The sequence below is a fragment of the Caretta caretta genome, chromosome 13, assembly GCF_965140235.1.
Source record: "Caretta caretta isolate rCarCar2 chromosome 13, rCarCar1.hap1, whole genome shotgun sequence".
Taxonomy (NCBI): Eukaryota; Metazoa; Chordata; order Testudines; family Cheloniidae; genus Caretta; species Caretta caretta.
In genome coordinates this window covers 27,059,256-27,085,118 of record NC_134218.1, presented here as the reverse complement: position 1 = coordinate 27,085,118, position 25,863 = coordinate 27,059,256, and the positions used below count along the sequence as shown (strand labels likewise).

The following is a 25,863-nucleotide window of genomic DNA, read 5'->3' as shown; positions in this document are numbered from 1 at the left end:
GGGGTGACTAATAAAGGAAGGACTTCAGGGCAGTAGAAGGCCCACAGGGAGAGTATGCCTCAGCATCCTCTCCTGAGAAAGTAGCTCTAGGAGAGACACTGGGAAGCCATAGGGGTGGAGTGGAGTGAACTCCAATAGCGAGACTGAACTAAAAGGGCCAGACACCAGGAAGATAGCCCAGAGATTGGGGTTCTGGGACAGGGATGGATGGGAGAGAGAGATGGACACAGAAAGCCTGGCATTCAGGGAGAAAGGAGCCAGGCCTTCAGGGAGAAAGCCCTCGGAGATATCACTTGCTAGAACAGCTGGAAAGAACTCTGCAGAGTCTGGGAAGGGATGAAGAGTCTGCAAGGAGTGAGCCGAGAGGGAGCGGGGGAAAAGGGCGTAGAGACAGACTGAGGTAGGAAGGTCTCCACACAGGCAGAAAGGCATCTGAGGGAGCAGACCTCAACTACTTTCTACAGAGTATCTGGAGAGAGAGGGCCCGGGTTGACCTATTGGCCATGGAGGGAGGTGGTATGAAAGCCCCAGAGATGAGGCGTGTAAGAATCACTGAGTCCAAAGTTGGTCTGAAGACCCACTGTAAGGTCATTGGAACACTATTTTATGGGACTCTGTTACCCCAGAAGGGGTGGGACCGAACATGACCGGGCTGGAGGGCGGAGTCATGAGAAGTTGACTACTGGGGCGGCTGTTGGGGTGCAGGAGGAGTGGATCCAGCTACACTATGCCCAGCCTTGGGTGGGACGTGACAGCTGGGGAGTCACTCTTCTCCAGGTGTGTGATAGGCACCCCACGGGAAAGCAACAACACATCTCTGGTGCTGCGTGGCTGATCGTCCTTGCAGATGCTCCCTTTAGGGAGATGGTTCATGAATTAGTAGAGAGATAATAAGGGGACGGGGATGACGCTGCATCAGCAGGGAAGCAGAGGCACAGCAGTTCCAGGTGTAAATAACGACGAGAACACATTAAGCTCGGTATAACACTCTGCAGAGGGGAGAGCCCTGAACTGTACAGTCACAAAACCAAGGGGAGGTGCACAGAAGTCAGGGTCTGAAAGAGACAGGCACCCCAAACGATGTACACAGGAGAGTCTCACTATAACACTAACTGTCCAAAAAAAACAAAAAGGCTAAGGCAGGTCCTATTGCAGTGGAAACCACAGGCTACATTGCTGTATTACAATAGCTCCTCGAGCAACCCATCAGGGCCCCATTATGCTGGGCATAGCACAAACAAGTAACACAGAGACTAACCCCGCCCCAGAGTGCTCACGGTGGAGAATTATGACAAGAGGAAACAGGAGGATGAACTGGCAAGAAGGCATGAGGGTGGGGGGCAAGGTAACAGTAAAGATAGGTGTTTTTGCATTAGTTAGCAGCCTCGGGGTCATGGCAATCGTGCTGTGGGGGTGGTGTTTGCCCACACACACACGAAGCAGAGTGTCCAGCAAGCTAACCCGGCAGATCCACAGAGCTCTCAGGGGATATCCAGTTCTTGTCAGTGTGTGTAAGAGCTGCTGCCAACAAGCTATTATAACATAAGAAAAGATACTGGAGACTAAGTACCTGTAAACACTTGACTTATTATTGAGACCTGTACAGATTGCTTGCACTTGGAGTGAGGTTATGTGCTTCTGCTGATAAGGCTCACTACATAAGGATTCCCTCCATACGACTTTGGTTCATACATTCAGTAAGTAGACTGGTCCACTATTGCTTGTATTTCTGAGTTGGATGCTGACATGGCTTCTGTTTGTTCCATACTTGAATTCTTCTCCTGCTCAATTCTTTCAGTGCTCATCCTTTCTGTTTCTTTTATGGACCTCTTTCCTCTATCGCAGCCAGATAAGATCTTGGAGCAGTGTAACAAAGAAAATCTACATTTGGAAGTTGCACTTTCACAATAAAGGTTTCAGAGTAGCAGCCGTGTTAGTCTGTATTCGCAAAAAGAAAAGGAGGACTTGTGGCACCTTAGAGACTAACCAATTTATTTGAGCATAAGCTTTCGTGAGCTACAGCCCTACATCACTACATCCGATGAAGTGAGCTATAGCTCACAAAAGCTTATGCTCAAATAAATTGGTTAGTCTCTAAGGTGCCACAAGTACTTTTTTTCCACAGTAAAGAGATTGCACTACAGTACTTGTATGAAGTGAATGGGAAAGTTTTATTTCTTTTGTTTATTTTTTAACAGTGCAAATATTGGTAATAAAAATAATATAAAGTGAGCACTGTACACTTTGCATTCTGTGCTGTAACTGAAATCAATATATTTGAAAATGTAGAAGAACATCCAAAAATATTTGTACTAAATTTAAATTGGTATTTCATTGTTGTTTAATAGTGGAATTAAAACTGTGATTAATCATGATTAACTTTTTAAATCAAGTTAATTTGTTTTGAGTTAATCACTTAGTTAACTGCAATTAATTGACAGCCCTATTAATGAGCAATTCCACATGCCATTTGTCCTTGGGATATCCAGGATTCAGCATACTGAGGAACTGATCTTGCAAGTGTTCATCTGCTTTTGAGAGGGTAAAACAGGTTTGCCCTGGGACTTTTCCTTTCCAGAGTTGCACATTTTGGTAAAATGATTGTATTTGCCACATCTTCTGCATTCTTGCCCATACTCAGGGCAGTTCCTTATGGCATGGCTATGGCCAGTCGTGCAAATAAGCCGGTACTGTCAGGTACACCATACCATTACGATATTTATTGCCAGTACCTCGACCTGGAAAGACATTTTCAAGAATGAATTGTAGAGCCCTGCACAGCAATACAGCCATGCTGGAGGAGCTGCCAGCTCCTGAGAGCAGCGGCCCCGCGTCCTTCTCCTTTCACCACTGCGGTTCCCGGGGGAGCCCCGTGGTTCAGCAGATAACAATTTCTATCCACGGATATCCACATCCACAGGTATAAATTTGTATCCGCACAGGGCTCTAGTCACAGAACATTTTTTGTGAGGAGTGGGTGGGGTCAGCGGGGCGGTACTGTACCGGTAAGAGTTCAAATCTACTGGCACCGCTGGCTATGTCCAAATGCATAACAACCTTTAGTTGCTTCCGACTTCTCTTTTCACATCTCTTGATCAGACTGTTACTATCAGCGGGACGCCCTCCAGATCATGCCTGGGTATTTACTGAAGGCAGACTTAAGCTGCAATGAGGCACACGTTTCCCAGTTCACCCAGCCCTTTCAACTGTTTTGCAGTCATTTCATCTGCACAACATATATCCACAGCACATTCAAGGGTGAGATTAGTCCCCCTCAACAATCTAGCTCATGCTTACACAACCACACATGATGCGGTCTTTAATGAATGAATCTCAGTTCTCCAAATTCACAAGATGGTGCCGCCAGTTTTTAATCAGCCACATATTGGTCTGTACGCCTCCCTTCTGTCTGACTTCTAGTGAAAAATGTGTGTCTCTCATATGACATTTCTTTGATGTCCACGGGATGCCTCAAATGTGTTCTTTAAGACCTGTATTTGTTTGTTTTCCTTCTGCATTATCAAACTGAAAAGTATTAAATCTCTTTCTTGTTTCTTCACCTGCCCCATGAAGAAATCACGCTGTTTGCAACTGTTCATCTGTCTTGGCTGTGCCACTGGTAATGAATGCTGTGCAGCTTAAATCCTTGTTTCTACTTTCTTCAGTTTTCTGCTGCATCTCCTTCAAACACTAACTTTCCTGGAGGCTTTTTTTGGTCCTTTTTTTTATCTTTGTTCTACTTTAATTTTGTTCTGACATCATACAACAGCTGTTGCCAAATAGCTGTTATAACATGAGAACTGATTCTGGAGACTTTGTGTAATAGTTAACACTTTACTTATCTGTACTATTCTCAATAACAAATATTGTGCTTGCCTGGCTCCAAATGCAAGCTAATAAGGCTCACTACAGAATAATTTTCCCCATGTGACACTATGGGAAACTTTGGTTCCTACTCCAAAGTTCCAGTCATGATAGTGTGTGTCAAGGTTCCTTCCCCACTCTGAACTCTAGGATACAGATGTGGGGACCCGCATGAAAGATCCCCTAAGCTTATTCTTACCAGCGTAGGTTAAAAACTTCCGCAAGGTACAAACTTTGCCTTGTCCTTGAACAGTATGCTGCCACCACCAAGCGTTTTAAACAAAGAACAGGGAAAGAGACCAATTGGAGACGTCTTCCCTCGCCTCCCTCCAAATAGCTCCCCCAAGCCCTACACACCCCCTTTCCTGGGGAGGCTTGAGAATAATATCCTAACCAATTGGTTACAAAATCATCAAAGACCCAAACCCCTGGATCTTGGAACAATGGAAAAATCAGTCAGGTTCTTAAAAGAAGGATTTTATTAAAAAAAAAAAGAAAGGTAAAAATCATCTCTGTAAAATCAGGATGGAAAATACTTTAGAGGGTATTCAGATTCAAAACACAGAGGATCCCCCTCTGGGCAAAACCTTAAAGTTACAGAAAACAGGAATAAACCTCCCTCTTAACACAGAGACAATTCACATAAAACAAAAGATAAACTAATCCGCCTTGCCTGGCTTACCTATACTGGTTGCAATATTGGAGACTTGGATAAATTGGAGAAGATGGATTTCTCTCTGGCCTCTCTCAGTCCCAAGAGAGATCAACTATGTAAACAAAGAGCACAAACAAAAGCCTTCCCCCCCCCCCGCCAAGATTTGAAAGTATCTTGTCCCTTATTGGTTCTTTGGGTCAGATGCCAGCCAGGTTAGCTGAGCTTCTTAACCCTTTACAGGTAACAGGATGTTGCCTCTGGCCAGGAGGGATTTTATAGCACTGTATACAGAAAGGTGGTTACTCTTCCCTTTATATTTATGATAGGGTGGTTGCATTGGAATTGCATTGTCACAGACTCCCACTAGCTAGCTTTAGACCTCCTGCACCCCCATTCCCTTAAAGGGATGATTACTCTGTGTGGAGGGTCTCTGCAGGAAAGTTAACACAGCCTTGGGATGCTCCACAGGGCTGATGAGAAAAATAATGCCCATTCCCTCACCTGCTTGGCCCTGTACTCTTCCATCTTTCTCCTTTATCTAGTGCTCCTCACTGAATACATGGACCAATTGAAACTAATAGGGGTACACTTCCTATTAGTTAGAGGCTCAGATACAGGGGACCCTGCCATAGGGCTGGTACCCCCGTAACCCTCTGGGGTAGGGGGGCGCTTTATAGCCCCACAGCTGAGTCTGTGGGGTTACCTCTGGTCTCAGGGCCACGTGGACTAGTCGTCTTAGTCAGTGGCACAGCCCTTGCTACCAGGGCAGCGTGGCCTATTGGCCAGAGTCAATGGCGCGGCCCTTGCTACCAAGGCCCTCCCCCCTAGGATGGGTGGCAGCCAGGGTAGGGGGATTCAGGCCCTCCCTCTCCACCGGGTCCCGACCCAGGGCCCTAGCAGTGATGGGGCTGTCTGCCACCAGCTCAGCAGGGATGCTACCGCAACACGCCGAGCTTGCATCCGGTTCTGCAGCTGGTCCTCCACAAAGTTCCCCTGGGTCACTTCTTATCTGATTCTCCATCAGCTTTCCCTCTTAGGGTCTCCGTGGTCTCCCCTCCCTCAGTGGCGTCCTGAGTCTGGGGTCATGGTTCATCTCTGGCTGACTGGCCTCTGCATTTTGGAGTTGTGGGCAGTCCCCCTGCAGGACCTGGTAGCACAACTCCTTCCTCCTCCACAGTCAGCCCAGACTGATCTGCTCGGCTTCCTTTTATACCCTGGTTCCAGGTGGACCATTCCAAACACAGCCAAGGGGGTGGGGCCTCCTCAGCCCAAAGAGAAGGCTTAACCCCTGCTGAACCAGTGTGGGGCTGGCATACCCCAGCACAGACCCCAGCACACAGAAGCAACAGGGCACCTTTGAAAATCAGTCCCCTCATGTACATTCATGCACAAGCCCAGCTGAATTCAGAAACATGGTTAGAACACAACATGTGCATAACTCAGATCCCCCCCTGGCTAAAGGCAATCAGAATGGAGTCCAGCACAAAAGAGAGGAGGCATAAAGGGATGTGGAAGGAATAAATGTGGAGCTGACATTGGCCATAACAAATCACCCCGGAAATAGAAAATTCACTTCCATTGGCATTGTTGGTTTAGGGTATGTCTTCTGTGCATCTGGCAGAGAGCCTCCCCGCCCAGGCAGACGTCCTCCAGCTAGCATGCTAAAGATAGCACTGTGGAGATTGCAGCTTGAGTGCTCAAGCCCACCCAATCCCCTAGGCTTGAGAAAAGCTACAGCCTGAGCCACAGTGTCCACACCGCTATTTTTAGCTTGCTAGCTTGAGCCCCACTTCCACGAATTGGTCTATCCAGGCTGGGAGGCTGACTTCCAGCTGCAGCAGACACATAGCGTGCCGGCCATGGGCCTAACCCTGATCTCACCTTGGTGGAGTTCCATCCACTCTAAAGGAGTCACGTCGGATCAACTTCAGGGTAGGGTCAGAACCAGGCTCTGAACATTTAGGGCTCTAAAAACCAGCAGTGCCAACTACCCTTTTATAAGCAGCCTTTTGAAAGATGTATTTGCGGGGAGGGTTAACAGCCTGGATTAGTAAAAGGCCAAATATTGGATTATGGTGCCCATGTCATGATACTGACAATTGGCACGTGTGACATTTTAGAGGAGGCAGACTGCATTTCTGTGGGCTGGCCATGTGCCCAGAGCATAGTGCTAGGCAAGGAAAGAATGGACTGATAGTCTTATATACCACCTGGAATTCACACATGACTGACAGCTATGTATTGGAGATGTCCACAATGAGCCGCATGGTGTAGGGAAGGCTGCCTAGTTCTGGCTGGCCACCTGGTGAGTATGCAGCAATTCCAGACAGCAACCAATAAAACCCTTTCTATTAGGGATATTTCTGAACATTAGAGGTGATGGACGCTCTTTGAAGCACTACTCCGCTGGCTTTTGGCCCCCATTTTGGATGCCTCCATTTTCAGAGAACACAGATTTAATAATATTGACAATTAGACCCTGGCATTGACTGAGCCGACCATTGGGGTCATAGCAGGGGAGTTCAGAAACTGTCAGGCACAGGAAAGTAACTGAAGCTTGCTCTATGGAAAGTCTGCCATGTGGAGGCTGCTAAATGTTGGCTAGTTAAGTAGCCTTTAATGCACAAGAGTGGCACAAGAGATGAATCTGCAGAAGCTTAACGGGAAACAAGCAGAAGTCCCATCAGAAAGGCATGTAGACAGATCAACTAATCAGAAACATCTTCTTAGCTAGGCTTTTGATTTATTTCCAGTACTATACTGAATCAAAACTGTGGTCTGTTTAGCCCTGGGAATGCCAGGGCCTCAGACTTCTCTAGTGGTAAAAAGTGTTTGTTGGTGGAAGGGCCTGGGAGACTGAGGTCCTCTGCCTAGCTACAGAACTGATGTAGTACCAGCTGCAGGATGCCACACACAGTCATGCAAATGTGGCTTGCCTCTGAACAGGCGGGATTACTTATATGAACAAGAGAGAAGTCTGGTCCCTATGCCATTCAGTTCTTGATCTTTTGGATGAGCATGCCAGGAAAAGGGGCAGTGCTAACTGCATGGATGGATTTTGTGAGGTGGATGCCTGTCCCCAAGAAACTGGGCTGAACTCACCAATTCATTTCACATAGACCACACTGGAGCTGTTTACTCAACAGTCCAAAGTTAACAGTCCCAAGATGTAGTTAGCATGGGTATTGTATTAAAATCAGGACACAAAATTCCATATTTGTGCTCAGGAAATATCCTGACATTTAATAAATTACCAGACATCAGTGGTGAAAATATTTCTTCAGTATTTGCTTCATCGTTGACCAGCAACTAGAAATGTCTGACTTGCAGAGTCTTAATACTTAATTCTTTCCCAGCAGGATCAACATGTGCTAACAGTGTGTGGTCCTGCAGGGAACCCTTGCCAATCTGTGTCATTTCTCTGTTGGATTGTTTTTGTGGCTTTCAAGAACTGTTGTGGGCAGTTGTCCTTCACCTCAGTTTCCCCACCTTCTGATGAGAATGTGCAGTGGACACCTTGCTCCTTCCCCCTCCATCTTGGTGTACCCCACTCATGGTTAGTTGTTAGTGGTTAGTAAATAGAGGTGGGCAAAAATTTTCAGCCAGGATTTTTTTTCTCCCATTCCTGAAAAATGCAGATTTGAGTCAACCAAACCATTTTTCAAATTCAGGTCGATTTGAGCAAATAGTTTAGGTTAAAACTAAGGAAAAAATTACATGTTGAAATGAATCATTTTGGCATTATCAGAATGAAATGTTTCGATTTTTCCTGCTAGATTCACAAGGGGATTTAGACACTTCTCCCAAAACCAAGGGGGATGGTTGCTCACCTTATACCCAATAGTTAGGGCACTTGCTTTGGTTATGGAAGACTCAGGCTTGAATCCCTGCTCTGCAGCAGGAATTTGAACTCAAGTCTTCTACACTCCAGGTGCAGGCCCTAACCACCAACTTATAGGGTATTCTGGGAGGATGAATCTCTTGCTGAAGCTGTTTCACTTGGTATAAAAAATTAAATACTCATTGGGTCAGACAGAGAGAGTGATGCTAGAGCCTGGTGGTGACGGGGGGAGACACTCAAATTCCAGTCCCTGCAAGAGTGAATATTGAATACTTTGTACCTCCACTTCACCCCACCTCACCCCGGTTTTGTGAATCATTTTTTTTGCTCCTATTCAAAGAGGTTGAAAATACCCACCATGAAATGGTTCTGCTTTGTTTGCGTCACAGAACATTCTGAAAAAAAATTGGTTTTAGTTTGACCCAAACTGATTTTTCTCTTTGTGTTTGTTTTTCCAGAACTTCCAGCAAATTAAAAAATAAAAAATCAGTGATTGGAACTGTTACACTTTCAGAGTTAACTACACTTCTAACTCCCCCATCTTCCTCAAGGGCATCCACTTAAAGGTTTCAGCTTCCTAGCTGCCTCCTCTCAGGTAGAGACCTGTGTCTCTTTCTCTCACCCCCTCCAGGCCAGGGGTTTAGGTTTATAGTCCTGCACTTCACAGCGATTTCCGCAGCAGGTCTGACCAGGATCTAACACCTGTAGTTAACCTTTCTCCAGGGGCTACAACAGTGTATGCTATTTACCAACCAGCCTTCGAAAAGGGCAAAAAAAAAATAATTGTAGGGTAAAAACGTTAGAGGAAATATATATACAAAATAAATGTTCCTATATGCTTGCTAAAATCTTACCTGAGGTCACCCATTAGTCTTGTGGGGTCCTCCTAAATCAAAATCTTTCCAACCCTTCTACAAGCGTTGGGGCCGCCTTGGACAGAAGGTCCTGTTTGTTTGGTGAATTAAAAGAAGGTTTTGGGTCAGTTTAAACTCAGAGCTTTTTATACCAGAAGCCCTTTTTCTGTCTGTTGGTCTCTGGAAAACCCAATTTGAATGAGTATATGCAAACCACCAAAAGGGGTGGTACCCTTCTGGAGTTGTTTATAGATTCACTGAGTAGCTTTAATCACGCCCCACAATTTTAGTTCCCGGAGGATCTGTGGTAACGCTTCCCCCTGGCATTGCATACAGTCCCTGGCCCACAATGACATATAAACCATTCATAAATTTAATAAGAACATAAAAATGGCCATGTTGGGTCAAACAGTGGCCAGTGCCAGATGCTTCAGAGGGAATGAACAGGGCATTATTGAGTGGTCCATCCCCTGTTATCCAGTCCCAACTTCTGGCAGTTGAAGGCTTAGGGACACCCAGAGTAAGGGGTTGTGTCCCTGACCATCTTGGCTATATGCCACTGATGGACCTATCCTCCATGAACTTATCTAATTCTTTTTTGAACCCACTTATACTTTTGGCTTTCGCAACATCCACTGACAATGAGTTCCACAGGTTGTTATGCATTGTGTGAAGAAGTATTTCCATATGTTTGTTTTAAATATGCTGTCTATTAACTTCAGGTGACCTCTGTTTCTTGTGTTATGTGAAGGGGTAAATAACACTTCCTGATTCACTTTCTCCCCAACATGCATGATATTAAAGATCTCTGTCATATCCCCCTTAGTCTCTTTTCTAAGTGGAACAGTCCTGGTCTTTTTAATCTCTCCCCATATGGAAGCTATTCCATACTCCTAATCATTTGTGTTGCCCTTGTCTGTCCCTTTTCCAGTTCTAATGTATCTCTTTTGATACAGGGCGACCAGAACTGAACCCAGTATTCAAGGTGTGGGTGTACCATGGATTTATATAGTGGCATTATGATATTTTCTGTCATCTTATCTATCCCTTTCCCAATGATTCCTAACATTCTGTTTGCTTTTTTGACTGCTGCTGCACAGTGAACAGGTGTTTTTAGAGAACTATCCAGGATGATTCCAAGATCTTTTCTGAATGGTAACAGCTAATTTAGACCCCATCATTTTCTTTGTACAGATGGGAATATGCTTTGAAATGTGCATTACTTTGCATTTATCAACACTGAATTTCACCTGTCCCACTACAGATCCTTGGGGACCTGGCTATTTACCTCTCTCCACTGATAAAAATGACCATTTATTTCTACCCTTTTGTTTCCTATCTTTTAACCATTTACTGAGTGATTGGAGGACCTTCCCTCTTCGCCCATGATTGTTTAATTTGCTTAAGAGCTTTTGGTGAGAGTTCTTCTCCAAGGCATTCTGAAAGTCCAAGAACACTATATCTAGTGAATCAGCCTTATCCACATGTTTGTTGACACCCTCAAAGAATTTTAGATTGGTGAGGCATAATTTCCCTTTACAAAAGCTGTGTGGACTCTTCCCCAATGTACTGTGTTCATCTCTGTGTCTGATAATTCTATTCTTTGCTATAGTTTCAACCAATTTGCCTGGTTCTGAAGTTAGGCTCACTGGCCTGTAATTGCCAGGATCACCTCTGAAGCCTTTTTTACAAATATGTTCCCTCAAAGCTACTGTAATTTGTCACAGGAATAACTCTATTAGAAAAGTCCCAGAGCCTGGGAATGAATTTAGGCAGGTCCATCCCCAGCCCCACAGTGGAAGAACTGTTTCACTTCCATCAGGAGCAGTGGGCCAAGAATCCTAACTTGTTTCAAGGCTGAGCTTGACAAGTTTATGGAGGCATATGGCTGATCTGCGACTACTAGTAGCAAATATCTCCAACAGCTACAGCTGCAATCCTAGAGAGGGAAGGCTCTGAGTTAGTAGAGTTAATTCTCTTCTTACACAGGGAGCTACCATAATCTCTTGCCATGAAGCCAGATCCAGCATTCCCTCATTACATCGTGCAGGAAGTTCAACATACTCTACAGGATCCTTCCAGCAGAGGCCACACCACCAGGAATTAATTCCTCCTACAAATCCCTTTCCCCAGCTCCGTGTGCCTTGGTGCGTATCCAGCTGCATGCTGCAGCCGTTCAAGAATGAGGTTTTAGTTATGGCAGCTCCTCACACAGTGTTTAGTCAGTAAGGATAACAATATTTCATTACCCCACGCCCAAAACTGAAATTAATTTTAACTGAAACAAAACTGTTTGCACCGGCACAGTGGGTGAAACCCGTGCAAATGAACTCTGCTCGTTCTGCCTCTTCCTTCATTTCATCTATGGATGGCAGCCAAGGGTTCCTTCCTCTATGAGTTCTGGACTCCATAAAAGAATGTAAGATATGCTAATATAAAATCAAATCTTAAAGAGTTGTAAAAAAAGATTCATAATGCAGTTATTTAGAAACAAAACCATTTTTGTTTAATTATTGGAGCACGTTTCCTTTTTAATAATTATTTTCACATTTTTTTCAATATGTCGTTGTTAACACTGTGCTTTTCACCATAAACTTTTACTACTTTTCTGAGACGAATAATCCAGCCAGAGGATGTTTTCTGTTACGGTTCTGTGCCCAGCCAAGAGGGATAACCTTGCCCTGCTATACATTTGACATAAAATCACCACCGCTTGTCACTCCAGCTGTCACTTGAAATTCTGCCAAACAAACAAGAGCAGAGCTTTGCCTTTGCAGAGCCAGTAGGAGCTGCTGAAGCACTGTTTCTCTGACACCAGACATACCGAACGTGTTGGAAGTTACCTCAGACCGTTGGAAGGAGGAGCAGGGCAGCTGAGGCTGGTGATACTCCTCACCAGAGCTGGGCCAACAATGGATTTTTCAGTTTGCTGTCAGTTCCAAAAAATACAAAATTGATTGGGGGTCAAACTAAAATTAACACATTTGAAACATGTTCTGTGACTCAAAAAGTAATCATAATAATTTTTTTAAAATTACTTTGGGTTGAAGATTCATTCAACCCAAACTAAACTGTTTTGTTTTGATTCTCAGCATTTGTCAAATATTTTTGGAATAAAACTAAAGGAATTTTGAAAGTCATTTCAACTAAAAAAAAAAATAAAAATAAAAAAAAATCAGAGTGTTTTGTTTCCAAAACATCAACATGAAACATTTACATTTTGGGAATTTTATTTTCTAGGAGTTTTTTTCCAACCAAAACAATCTGGCAAAGATGACACAAGTTCGTGAAATGTTTCGGTGTCACTACCTCTGAAAAAAGCTTCAGTCCAAAAATGTCACTCAGCTCTACTCGTCACACAGTTTATTCTATTGGCTAAAACGTGTATCTCAAACAATTGTACCATTTTAAATTTAAACAAAACTTTGATTTTACCAAAACCTTTAGACCTTCTTGAGCATTACTTGCTTATAGCAAGTATATAGCTTATAGCAGGTATATTGCTTATAGCCGGAGCACTTATCCCCAATATTTTAGAAACTTTCTGCTCCAGGTTGTCATCTTTTCAGATCATTGAGTTTTCTTAAAGGTTGACACTTAAGTTATCATAAGACAAGCCGTTAAGTTAGAAACTTTGAACACCATCTCCCCAACTTCATCCACCGTGAGTTCTTAATTACCCCATAATCTGACTTTTCCCTCTAGTTCATCAACCGCTAGGATTGCCAACTTTCTAATTGCACAAAACCGAACACCCTAGCCCTACCCCTTCCCTGAGGCCCGCGACCCCCTGACCCCACTCCTTCCTGAGGTTCCACCCCTGCTCACTACATTCCCCCTCCCTCGGTGGCTCACTCTCCCCCAACCTCACTCACTTTCACTGAGCTGCGGCAGGGGATTGGGGTCTGGGAGGGGGTGAGGGCTCTAACTGGGGGTGTGGGCTCCATGGTGGGGCCAGAAGTAAGGGGTTCAGAGTACGGGAGGGGGCTCTCAGCTGGGCCAGGGAGTTGGGGATGAGGGCTCTGGATGGGGGTGTGGGCTCTGGGGTGGGGCTGGGGATGAGGGGTTTGGGGTGCCGGAGGGTGCTCCAGGCTGGGGGGTGGGGCTGAGGGATTTGGAGTGCGGGAGGGGACTGTGGGTTAAGGCAGAGGTCTGTGGTGCAGGAGGGGGTATGGGCTCTGGGCTGGGGGTGCGGGCTCTGGGGTAGGACTGGGGATGAGGGGTTCAGGGTGTGGGAGGGACTCTGGGCTGGGGCAGGGGGTTGGGGTGCAGGGGGGTGAGGGCTCTGGGCTTGGGGTTCAGGCTCTGGGGGGGCAAGTGATGGGGGTTTGGGGTGCAGGAGGGGACTCTGGGTTTGGGGGGGCTCAGGGCTGGGACAGGGGGTTGGGGTTCAGGGTCAGGACACGAGCTTATCTCGGTCAGCTGCCAGTCAGCAGTGCAGTGGTGCTAAGGCAGGCTCCCTGCCTGTCCTGGAGCTGCACTGCACCCCAGAAGCGGCAAGCAGGTCCGGCTCCTAGGTTGGGGGATCAGGAGGCTCCACGCACTGCTCTCATCCTCAGGTACCACCAATGGGAGTGCGGAGCCGATGCTCAGGGTGGGGACAGCACGTGGGGACCCACACGCCACACAGCTTGCAAAACAGCAACCCTCTTGAGGTAAAAATAAACAAAGGGTTTATTTAATAGAACAACCACAGGTTCAGAGATGAAAGAGGAATAAAGGGAAGCAAACACCTACAAATTACACAGAAAATAAACATAAAGGCACAGCCTCAGGATTAGATCAAATCCCTTTTCTAATTTAAATTACCTATTGCCCTCGCTCAATTTCCCAATGTGCCCCCCTAGCCCAAAGGGGGGATCCAGTTTTCACAGACAGGTCCCTGCCTTTGAGACAGCCCCTCCATTCTGGATAGCCTTCACTTCAAACCCCATTTCTTTTAACTTGGTCTGCACTTTTTTTTCCCCTTTCTCTCAGACTATGGTGATTCGTGATGAGGGAAATTCCTTCCTTTCTTGGAAAACGAAGGGCTTCTCTCCACTTACCGTGATTAACGCTGCAGCAGTCGATTTAGCGGGTCTAGTGAAGACCGGAATGAGAAGCATATGTTTCTCCCATGGACCCAGCGCGGCGTAGACACCGCAATAAGTAGACCTAAGGTACGTTGACTCCAGCTATGTTATTCACATAGCTGGAATTGCGCAACTTAGGTCGACTTAACCCCGTACTGTAGTCCTGCCCTAAGACGGGGCTTTTCTTTTTCAGTTTCAAGTTGTTTCCATGTTTTCCCATTAATTGTAATGGCTCATTGTTTGTTTCTTCCTGGATTGTACAATGCTAGGTTAGTTTTCTCTGGCTGGGGGGCAGCCCTGAACTGCCTAGCTGACCACCTCCCTGTTGTGAGGTGGAGATGAATGTTGCAATGAGTGTGGTTTTATATCTACACAAATACATAAATTCATCCAGCATAAATTCATCTGTATACATATCTCATAATGACCATCATGTTCAGAACAGTACAAGCTTTTATAAAAGACCTTACTTGATATTTTTTTATGAAATAACATTGATACAACCAGCGGATTCAGTTCCTTATTCTCTGGGGGTTCAGACCTCCTGTTCTCCCCTTACAGAGTCTGGACCCTGATTTTCTAAATTACACTGACTAATAGCATCTAAATCACAGAGCTATGGCAGGCCAAAGACTTTTTTTAAAAAGCAGACATCTTCATGTTTGGTGGTATTCTGACTCCAAAAAAAAACGAAAGTTAGAAGTTAAAAAATAATACGGTGGAACCTCAAAGTTGTGAACATCTCAGGAATGGAGATTGTTCGTAGCTCTGAAATGTTAGTAACTCTGAAAAAAATGGTTTGATTGTTCTTTCAAACGTTTACAGCTGGACATTGACGTAATACAATTCTGAAATTTTACTTGGCAGAAGAAAAATGCTGCTTTCCTTTTATTTGTTTAGTAGTTTACGTTTAACACAGTACTCTACTGTATTTGCTTTGTGTGTGTGTGTGTGTCCCTGCTGCTGCCTGATTACGGACTTCCAGTTCCAAATGAGGTGTGTGGTTGACTGGTCAGTTCGTAACGCTGATGTTTGTGACTCTGACGTTCTACTGTACCAATGAGAGAGACACACAGCTAATACAACAAATACAATGTATGATCAGAAATAGCATAAGAAAAAGCCATCACCTAAACATATTATTTACTATGTTACGTATGGGAAATGAGATAGCTGAGAGAGAAAAACAACACAGACAGAACATTCCATCAAAACATTAATATCGATGAGCAATTAAGAGACATGTTACTAATAGACATTATGGAATCAGGATTTTCAAAACAATTCCTCCACTTTATGTATGTCTGCCAAGGATGTGTATTAAATGTAAATTTAAGATAAATAAGTATTTTGTATATTTTTAAATAAACGTCTTTTAACAGTAGTTAAGGTTGGTCTCATCAAAAAGTGTTAAACCATCAAAAATCAGGAAATACAGAGTTAAGGATTATAACATTGCAAAGTAAAGGACTCCAAAGAGAATTAAGATAGCCCATGCAACCTTAATTCAGCCCTTGATCAGGTATAAATCCCACACTGGTGTTGAGCAGTGTAACAGGAGCTCAATTAAACACCCGCTGGCATCTGGAGGGGGGTTCAGAAGGTCAATTAGCGGGTCCACCTAGAAAGAAGTCAAATTGAGAAAACTCAGTTAGGGACGCAGCAAGCTGAAAGCCTGAGCCTGGAAGACAGGCCCAGGAGCAATCTGTGGTCGTAGGATTGCCAGGCATCCAGCTTTCGACAGGAATGCCTGGTCAAAAAGGGACCCTGGTGGCTCCGGTCGGCACCACTGACCAGGCCATTAAAAGTCTGAGCATCGGCACACCGGGTTAAGACAGGCTCCCTGCCTGCTCTGGCTCCTCACAGCTCCCGGAAGCAGCCTCCAGGTCCCTGTGACCCCTAGGCGCATGGGTGGCTACAGAGGCTTCACATGCTGCCCCCGCCCTGAATGCTGGCTCTGCAGCTCCCATTGACCTGGCAGCCACTTCCTGAGAGCAACGGTAAGCACCACCAGGACCCCGAACCTGCTCCTGCACCCCAAACGCCTGCCCCAGCCTGGAGCCCCCTCCTGCACCCCAAACCCTCATCCTCGGACCCACCCCAAAGCCTGCAACCCCAGCAGGACCCCTCACCACCACCCCACACCCCAACCCCCTGCTCCAGCCCGGAGCCCTCTTCTGCACCCTAAACCCCTCATCCCCGGCCCCATCCCAGACCCCACAACCCCAGGCAGAACTCTCACCCCCCTCCCGCACCCCAACCCTCTGTCCCCGCCCAGAGCCCTCTCACACACACTGAACCCCTCGTATCTGGCCCCACCCAGAGCCCACACCCCCAGCCCAGATCCCATACCCCCCTTCACCCCAACCCCGTGCCCACAGCCCAACTCCCTGATCCCCGGCCCCACCCCAGAGCCCACAACCCCAGCGGAGTTCTCACCCCCCTCCCGCACCCCAACTCCCTGCCCCAGCCTGGTGAAAGTGGGTGACGGTGGGGGAGAGCAAGCAACAGAGGGAGGGGGGATAGAGCAAGCAGGGGGCCTTGGAGAAGGGGCAGGGAGTCAGGGGAAGGGGTGTGGCAGGCACAGGGCAAGGTTGTTTGTTTTGGTGTGATTAGAAAGTTGGCAACCCTGTGTGGTCACTATGGGTCCATCTACGCAGGGATAAAAAACCCGCTGCTGGCCTGGGTCAGCTCAGTCGGGCTCACAGGGCTCAGCCTCCAGTGCTGAAAAATCTCTGTGTAGACATTCAGGCTTGGTCTGAAGCCTGACCTGTGGGACCCTGCAAGGGTGGAGGGTCATTATAAACAACTTGACACAGGGTATGGTGGGAGGGGACCCTCTGCCGCCCCAGAAAGCCCCCTGGTCAGAGTTCTTGACATTGAAATAGCTCACCCTTATCTAATGGCATCACAGCCCCAGAGGAGAAATTTCCAACACTTCTACCCTGCACAGCTACAAACATACCTACAAGGGTAGGAAGGATTCCAGACTAGTAGTTTTCCAGTTATGAAATTAAGCAACTTAGAGAAAGAACAAAATAATCTATTCTCATAGAAAGCAAAGCCACTCGTTGGGAGGACGGTTAGGAATTAGCAAGCAGTCCAGCCAGAAAATAAGAGGGAGAAGAGAATGAAAGAGGAAACAAAGGCAGATCTGTTAGCCCTGGTCTACACTAGGACTTTAGGTCGAATTTAGCAGCGTTAAATCGATTTAAACCTGCACCCGTCCACACAATGAAGCCCTTTATTTCGACTTAAAGGGCTCTTAAAATCAATTTCCTTACTCCACCCCTGACAAGTGGATTAGCGCTTAAATCGACGTTGCCGGCTCGAATTTGGGGTACTGTGGACACAATTCGATGGTATTGGCCTCCGGGAGCTATCCCAGAGTGCTCCATTCTGACCGCTCTGGACAGCGCTCTCAACTCAGATGCACTGGCCAGGTAGACAGGAAAAGAACCGCGAACTTTTGAATCTCATTTCCTGTTTGGCCAGCGTGGCAAGCTGCAGGTGACCATGCAGAGCTCATCAGCACAGGTGACCATGATGGAGTCCCAGAATCGCAAAAGAGCTCCAGCATGGACCGAACGGGAGGTATGGGATCTGATCGCTGTTTGGGGAGAGGAATCCGTGCTATCAGAACTCCGTTCCAGTTTTCGAAATGCCAAAACCTTTGTCAAAATCTCCCAGGGCATGAAGGACAGAGGCCATAACAGGGACCCGAAGCAGTGCCGCATGAAACTGAAGGAGCTGAGGCAAGCCTACCAGAAAACCAGAGAGGCGAACAGCCGCTCTGGGTCAGAGCCCCAAACATGCCGCTTCTATGATGAGCTGCATGCCATTTTAGGGGGTTCAGCCACCACTACCCCAGCCGTGTTGTTTGACTCCTTCAATGGAGATGGAGGCAATACGGAAGCAGGTTTTGGGGATGAAGAAGATGATGATGAGGAGGAGGTTGTAGATAGCTCACAGCAAGCAAGCGGAGAAACCGGTTTTTCCGACAGCCAGGAACTGTTTCTCACCCTAGACCTGGAGCCAGTACCCCCCGAACCCACCCAAGGCTGCCTCCTGGACTCAGCAGGCGGAGAAGGGACCTCTGGTGAGTGTACCTTTTAAAATGCTATACATGGTTTAAAAGCAAGCATGTGAAAGGATTACTTTGCCCTGGCATTTGCGGTTCTGCCTTTGCAAAAGGTTTCTGGGGAGGGCAGCCTTATTTCGTCCTTCATGGTAGGACACTTTACCACTCCAGGCCAGTAACACGTACTCGGGAATCACTGTAGAACAAAGCATTGCAGTGTATGTTTGCTGGCATTCAACCAAAATCCGTTCACGCGGTGGGAGGAGGCAAAATGCGACCTTGTAACGAAAGCACATGTGCTATGTATGTAATGTTAACAGCAAGGTTTACCCTGAAAGAGTGTAGCGACTGTTTTATAAAATGTGTCTTTTTAAATACCGCTGTCCCTTTTTTTTTCTCCACCAGCTGCATGTGTTTCAATGATCACAGGATCTTCTACTTCCCAGAGGCTAGTGAAGCTTAGAAAGAAAAAAAAACGCACTCGCGATGAAATGTTCTCCGAGCTCATGCTGTCCTCCCACACTGACAGAGCACAGACGAATGCGTGGAGGCAAATAATGTCAGAGTGCAGGAAAGCACAAAATGACCGGGAGGAGAGGTGGAGGGCTGAAGAGAGTAAGTGGTGGGCTGAAGACAGGGCTGAAGCTCAAATGTGGCGGCAGCGTGATGAGAGGAGGCAGGATTCAATGCTGAGGCTGCTGCAGGACCAAACCAGTATGCTCCAGTGTATGGTTGAGCTGCAGCAAAGGCAGCTGGAGCACAGACTGCCACTGCAGCCCCTCTGTAACCAACCGCCCTCCTCCTCAAGTTCCATAGCCTCCACACCCAGACGCCCAAGAACGCGGTGGGGGGGCCTCCGGCCAACCAGCCACTCCACCACAGAGGATTGCCCAAAAAAAAGAAGGCTGTCATTCAATAAATTTTAAAGTTGTAAACTTTTAAAGTGCTGTGCTTAAAGTGCTGTGTGGCATTTTCCTTCCCTCCTCCACCACCCCTCCTGGGATACCTTGGTAGTCATCCCCCTATTTGTGTGATGAATGAATAACGAATGCATGAATGTGAAGCAACAATGACTTTATTGGCTCTGCAAGCAATGATTAAAGGGAGGAGGGGAGGGTGGTTAGCTTACAGGGAAGTAGAGTGAACCAAGGGGCGGGGGGGTTCATCAAGGAGAAACAAACAGAACTTTCACACCGTAGCTTGGCCAGTCATGAAACTGTTTTTCAAAGCTTCTCTGATGCGTACCGCGCCCTCCTGTGCTCTTCTAACCGCCCTGGTGTCTGGCTGCGCGTAACCAGCAGCCAGGCGATTTGCCTCAACCTCCCACCCCACCATAAATGTCTCCCCCTTACTCTCACAGATATTGTGGAGCACACAGCAAGCAGTAATAACAGTGGGAATATTGGTTTCGCTGAGGTCTAAGCGAGTCAGTAAACTGCGCCAGCGCGCCTTTAAACGTCCGAATGCACATTCTACCACCATTCTGCACTTGCTCAGCCTGTAGTTGAACAGCTCCTGACCACTGTCCAGGCTGCCTGTGTATGGCTTCATGAGCCATGGCATTAAGGGGTAGGCTGGGTCCCCAAGGATACATATAGGCATTTCAACATCCCCAACAGTTATTTTCTGGTCTGGGAATAAAGTCCCTTCCTGCAGCTTTTGAAACAGACCAGAGTTCCTGAAGATGCGAGCATCATGCACCTTTCCCGGCCATCCCACGTTGATGTTGGTGAAACGTCCCTTGTGATCCACCAGAGCTTGCAGCACTATCGAAAAGTACCCCTTGCGGTTTATGTACTCGGCGGCTTGGTGCTCCGGTGCCAAGATAGGGATATGGGTTCCGTCTATAGCCCCACCACAGTTAGGGAATCCCATTGCAGCAAAGCCATCCACTATGACCTGCACATTTCCCAGGGTCACTACCCTTGATATCAGCAGATCTTTGATTGCATGGGCTACTTGCATCACAGCAGCCCCCACAGTAGATTTGCCCACTCCAAATTGATTCCCAACTGACCGGTAGCTGTCTGGCGTTGCAAGCTTCCACAGGGCTATCGCCACTCGCTTCTCAACTGTGAGGGCTGCTCTCATCTTGGTATTCATGCGCTTCAGGGCAGGGGAAAGCAAGTCACAAAGTTCCATGAAAGTGCCCTTACGCATGCGAAAGTTTCGCAGCCACTGGGAATCGTCCCAGACCTGCAACACTATGCGGTCCCACCAGTCTGTGCTTGTTTCCCGAGCCCAGAATCGGCGTTCCACAGCATGAACCTGCCCCATTAGCACCATGATGCATGCATTGTCAGGGCCCATGCTTTCAGAGAAATCTGTGTCCATGTCCTGATCACTCACGGGACCGCGCTGACGTCGCCTCCTCGCCCGGTATTGCTTTGCCATGTTCTGGTGCTGCATATACTGCTGAATAATGCGTGTGGTGGTTAATGTGCTCCTAATTGCCAAAGTGAGCTGAGCGGGCTCCATGCTTGCCGTGGTATGGCGTCCGCACAGAAAAAAGGCGCGGAACGATTGTCTGCCGTTGCTCTGACGGAGGGAGGGGCGACTGACGACACGGCTTACAGGGTTGGCTTCAGGGAGCTAAAATCAACAAAGGGGGTGCCTGTACATCAAGGAGTATTTCAGGCAGGACTCCACGGAGGGTTCTATTAAGAAATGGTGCACCTATGTTATCGTTGTTATTGGAACAAGGAGGTTAGCCTGGCCTCTGATTGATACATGGCTAGATTTACCTCGCTGCACCTTCTCTGTGAGTGACTGCAGTGTGACCTAGAGGAATGAGTCCCCTAGACGGGGGAGGAGGAAAATGAGTCAAAACAAATCTGGTCTATTTCTTGTTTTGACCCACTCCATCTATCTTTTACATCTTTGGCTGGCAGCAGACGGTGCAGAAGGACTGCATGCCATCCACATCTCATGGCTGCTCGGCAGAAGATGGTACAGTACGACTGCTAGCCATCCCCATCTCTTGCCTGCCTGGCAGAAGATGGTGCAATACGACTGCTAGCAATCCTCATCTCTTGCCTGCCTGGCAGAAGATGGTACAGTACGACTGCTAGCAGTCCGTATCGCCTGCCCGCTCACCATAAGACGGTTCAATAGGACTGACTGCAGGACTAAAGAGAATGACCTGGTCAAGTCACTCCAAATTTAGTCCCTGCGACCATGTCTGCCCAGGCGCTCCCAGCCGACGCGGCCAGGAGCACCTCGGACACGACGAGGACGACTACCAATCGTATTGCACCGTCTGCTGCCAGAAGGCAAGGGGTTGCTGCTACTGTGCAGCAAAGCCGTACCGCGTCTGCCAGCACCCAGGAGACATAGGGTGACGGTTACCTGAGCGGGCTCCATGCTTGCTGTGGTATGGCGTCTGCACAGGTAACTCAGGAAAAAAGGCGCGAAATGATTGTCTGCCCTTGCTTTCACTGAGGGAGGGAGGGAACGGGGGCCTGACGACACGTACCCAGAACCACCCGCGACAATGTTTTAGCCCCATCAGAGTGCTCCATTGTGACTGCTCTGGACAGCACTCTCAGATGCCCGATTGTTTGCCATTGCTCTGACGCTGGGAGGGGCGCTTACAGGGTTGGCTTCAGGGAGCTAAAATCAACAAAGGGGGTGGCTTTACATCAAGGAGTATTTCAGGCAGGACTTCACGGAGGGTTCCAATAAGAAATGGTGCACCTAAGTTATTGTCCTTATTGGAGCAAGAAGGTTAGCCTGGCCTCTGATTGATACATGGCTAGATTTACCTCGCTGCACCTTCTCTGTAAGTGACTGCAGTGTGATCTAGAAGAATGAGTCCCCTAGACAGGGGAGGGGGGGAAGCAAATGAGTACAAAACAAATCTGGTCTATTTCTTGTTTTGATCCACTCCATCTATCTTTTACATCTTTGGCTGGCAGCAGACGGTGCAGAAGGACTGCATGCCATCCACATCTCATGGCTGCTCGGCAGAAGATGGTACAGTACGACTGCTAGCAGTCCGTATCGCCTGCCCGCTCACCATAAGACGGTTCAATAGGACTGATTGCAGGACTAAAGAGAATGACCTGGTCAAGTCACTCCAAATTTAGTCCCTGTGCCCATGTCTGCCCAGGCGCTCCTGATCGACCTCACAGAGGCGATCAGGAGCACCTCAGACATGACGATGACGGCTACCAGTCGTACTGTACCGTCTGCTGCCACAAGGCAAGGGGTTGCTGCTACTGTGTAGCAATGCCGTACCGCGTCTGCCAGCACCCAGGAGACATAGGGTGACGGTTACCTGAGCGGGCTCCATGCTTGCCATGGTATGGCGTCTGCACAGGTAACTCAGGAAAAAAGGCGCGAAATGATTGTCTGCCCTTGCTTTCACGGGGGGAGGGAGGGAACGGGGGGCTGACGATATGTACCCAGAACCACCCGCGACAATGTTTTAGCCCCATCAGGCATTGGGATCTCAACCCAGAATTCCAATGGGCAGCGGAGACTGCGGGAACTGTGGGATAGCTACCCACAGTGCAACGCTCCGGAAGTCGACACTTGCCTCGGTACTGTGGAAGCGCTCCTCCGAGTTAATGCACTTAATGCACTTAGAGCATTTTCTGTGGGGACACACACACTCGAATTTATAAAACCGATTTCTAAAAAACCGACTTCTATAAATTCGACCTTATTCCGTAGTGTAGACATACCCTAAGACTGACCAAGAGGATGCCATAGCTATTTCTCCACATCTGGTAAAGGTGTGAAGAGATTGCCAGGAGACTGCTCTCCAGATTTTTTTCCATGACACTATAATTCTTTCTGCCCGAGAGGTGGCGGCAGACCTTGTAGAATATGCTTTGAGATTGGAAGGAGGTGTCTTTTGCGAAATTCTTACATGTTTTCAGAATACTTGTGGGACTCACTTGGAGATAGCTGTCTTTGAAGTTTCCAGACCTTTGTTCTTACTAGCACAAGGCATCAGATTTTTCAGAAGGACTATGTCTTGTCTGAGTAGAAACTGATTGTTGTGCAAATAACCAGACTCACACCGCTTCAGCGTAATTAGATTTAGGACAAAATAGAATGATGTCTTGGTTGAGCTACTTAAGGGCTTGTCAAAATCTCGGAATTTGTCTTGAATGTAAATATTCCAAAATACTTCATTTCAACCTTATCAAAACATTTCATTTCAACAAGGTCAAAACTTTTCAACTTTAAAATTTTGATTATTATAGTATATGATGTAGTACATTATAGTCAAAGAGAACGTTGAAACAAAGCAGTTAGATAATTTCCCTTTGAAAAGTTTGACTACATTCCTGCAAAACAATTGGGTTTTGTCAAATCAGTATTTACCACTGAAAAACTGTTCCATCTGAAAATTTTCAACCAGCTCTAATAATAATGTTTATATTGGCAGTGTCAACACATGCTTCTGTTGTTTCTCTATTCTGTTCAACTGTATTTCTAGGGACATGTGTGGTATTTGATTTTGACATGTTGTGGTTGTGGCTCTCTAAAACAAGCACAACTGCATCTACCTTGAAATTTAGCCCATTGGCTGGAATTTTTGTGGCAACTTGTGGCTCACATATGATGCTCCTTCAGAAGCATGATGGGAATGAAACTTGCCTGCGGGCTGAAGGAAGAAATAGGCAACTCATTTGCCGCAAATCTGTTTTTTATAAACCTCCATAACATTTGATAGATTGGAGGCTTAACATACTACTCCAGGTTACTGGGAATGAAATGCGATTGGCATAATTGAAATATATTCTGAAATTGTAATAAACAGACTCCAACATTTCTCTTCAACTATATTTGCAGGGCAGGCTTATATTTGCATAGAAATGGACCAGAATTCTGGGCAAGCCTTTCTTCTTTTGTACCAGTTAAAAAAATCTTCCAGGTCCAATGGAATGTATATTTGTATTCAAAGTTAAAAGGCAAGATTAGTTGACTGCAAGCACAGCTGAAGTACTTGCTGGTGAAGAGAATGTTACAAGAGAAATTACTAGGGCCCTACCAAATTCAGGGTCCATTCTGGTCAATTTCAGGCCAGAGGGTTTTTTAATTGGTCGATTTCATGGTTTCAGACATTTACATCTGAAATTTCAGGGCATTGTAACTGTGAGGGTTGTCCCGACCCAAAATAGGAACATGGGGGAGGGGGTTGCAAAGTTGTTGGGGGTGGGGGGTCCCAAGATTGCCACCCTCACCTCTGTGCTGCCTTCAGAGCCGAGCTCTAGAAGGCAGCACCCTCCCAGCTTCCTGCATGGCATGAGGAGACTGTGGACATGGCAAATTCAAAGCAATCCACCTCCAGTGTTACGCTCCCCTCTTCATCAGAGCCCCCCTGTGATAGGACACTGTAGGTCCTGTTTTGCAAGGGACAGTCCCCTTTCTAAGCTCTGTCCTAGACGGCATGACTTTTTTGGCAAAACTGGGCATTTGTCCTGTTTGCTCTTGACAACTGATCATCGTCTGGCAAGAGCAAATTGAACAAATGCCCAGTTTTCAAATGGTGGGGTGCGCCCCCCTAGGGGGGCACAGAGAAACATTCAGAGGGGGAGTGGTGATGCCAGGAGGCTCACGGCAGGGCTTAGAGCACTGACTATCTTTTACCCCCTGTCCCATTTTCAGCTTAGGGAAATATGGCGTCTAGTAACATATCCAGGAAATCAGCATGAGCACAGGTCAATATGCATGTGTGCATTTGCTTCTGATATTTCTGGTGTATGCAAATATAAATAGTAGAGTTGGTTAAAAAAATTCATTGAAGTAGTTTCAAAGATCTCCCTCTCTTAGGGCTTTATCCTGCCACCCATCCCTGTGGTATCTGAGCATCTTCCAGGTAAAATCAATAGCAACAGTGAAGCCCCTAGCGAACTTAATGGCCTCTCTGGCACGTCTCCTTTTACAGGGTCAGAACTGTGCTTGTGTAGGGTTTGGGGTTTTGTTTTGTAAGGGTTTAGAAGCATAAGGGGGTGTTTTGTAAGGGTTTAGAAGCATAAGGGGGTGTCATTGTGTGGTGTGTGGCAGGAAGGCATTCTTGCCCCAGCACTATTCTGTTGAGCTATTGACTTGATATTAAGGACTTGCCGCTCCCCACATCGGAAACAAGATTGGTCGAAAAGTGTTTAGCTGCCAAGACTACGCTGACAGCTTGCAGGACTAGATGAACCAGCAGCCTAATGCAGTGTGGCAGCCCCTATGGATTGATCATTAATAATTAATAATTCATAACTTGTCAATAACCAATTGACTGAGAAAATCTTTGTCAACTATTCATAAACTGTGCTTGAGAGGGCTTCTCTCCAGTCTGGATTAGTTCAATAATAACAAACCTCAGATGAGTCATGTTTGACTGGATTTATTGATTTAAGAGTTAGCAAATACAGCACATACCCAGAGAGGCTTCCAGTTACCCACAGCTGCAGAAGACCTCCCCTGAAGTTCTCTGACACCCTACATCCAATGTGCAGATGGTCTTACTGGCTCATGATGTCTTACAG

General features: G+C 46.8%; 1 protein-coding gene and 1 long non-coding RNA gene across 2 annotated transcripts in view; one reads left to right on the top strand and one right to left on the bottom strand.

The window, feature by feature from the left end:
- Nucleotides 1-13,870: 13,870 nt before the first annotated feature.
- LOC142068734 (uncharacterized) overlaps nt 13,871-25,863 on the bottom strand; it is a 44,499-nt gene continuing 32,506 nt past the window's right edge. The window contains exon 3 of the long non-coding RNA XR_012664639.1: nt 13,871-15,907. This is a non-coding gene — a long non-coding RNA (uncharacterized LOC142068734). The remainder of the gene's footprint in view (nt 15,908-25,863) is intronic.
- Nucleotides 17,450-19,359, top strand: LOC142068733 (uncharacterized). The gene is made up of 2 exons (XM_075118548.1): nt 17,450-18,385; nt 18,773-19,359. The coding sequence occupies exons 1-2, from the start codon at nt 17,803-17,805 to the stop codon at nt 19,291-19,293; spliced, it is 1,104 nt and encodes a 367-aa protein (XP_074974649.1). The 5' UTR covers nt 17,450-17,802; the 3' UTR covers nt 19,294-19,359.

Excerpts from the sequence above, each read along its gene's own strand:
- LOC142068733 (XM_075118548.1), top strand. The coding sequence starts at position 17,803 with ATGCAGAGCTCATCAGCACAGGTGACCATGATGGAGTCCCAGAATCGC. Across the intron at positions 18,386-18,772 it reads AGGCGGAGAAGGGACCTCTG|CTGCATGTGTTTCAATGATC; the intron begins GTGAGTGTACCT and ends TTTCTCCACCAG.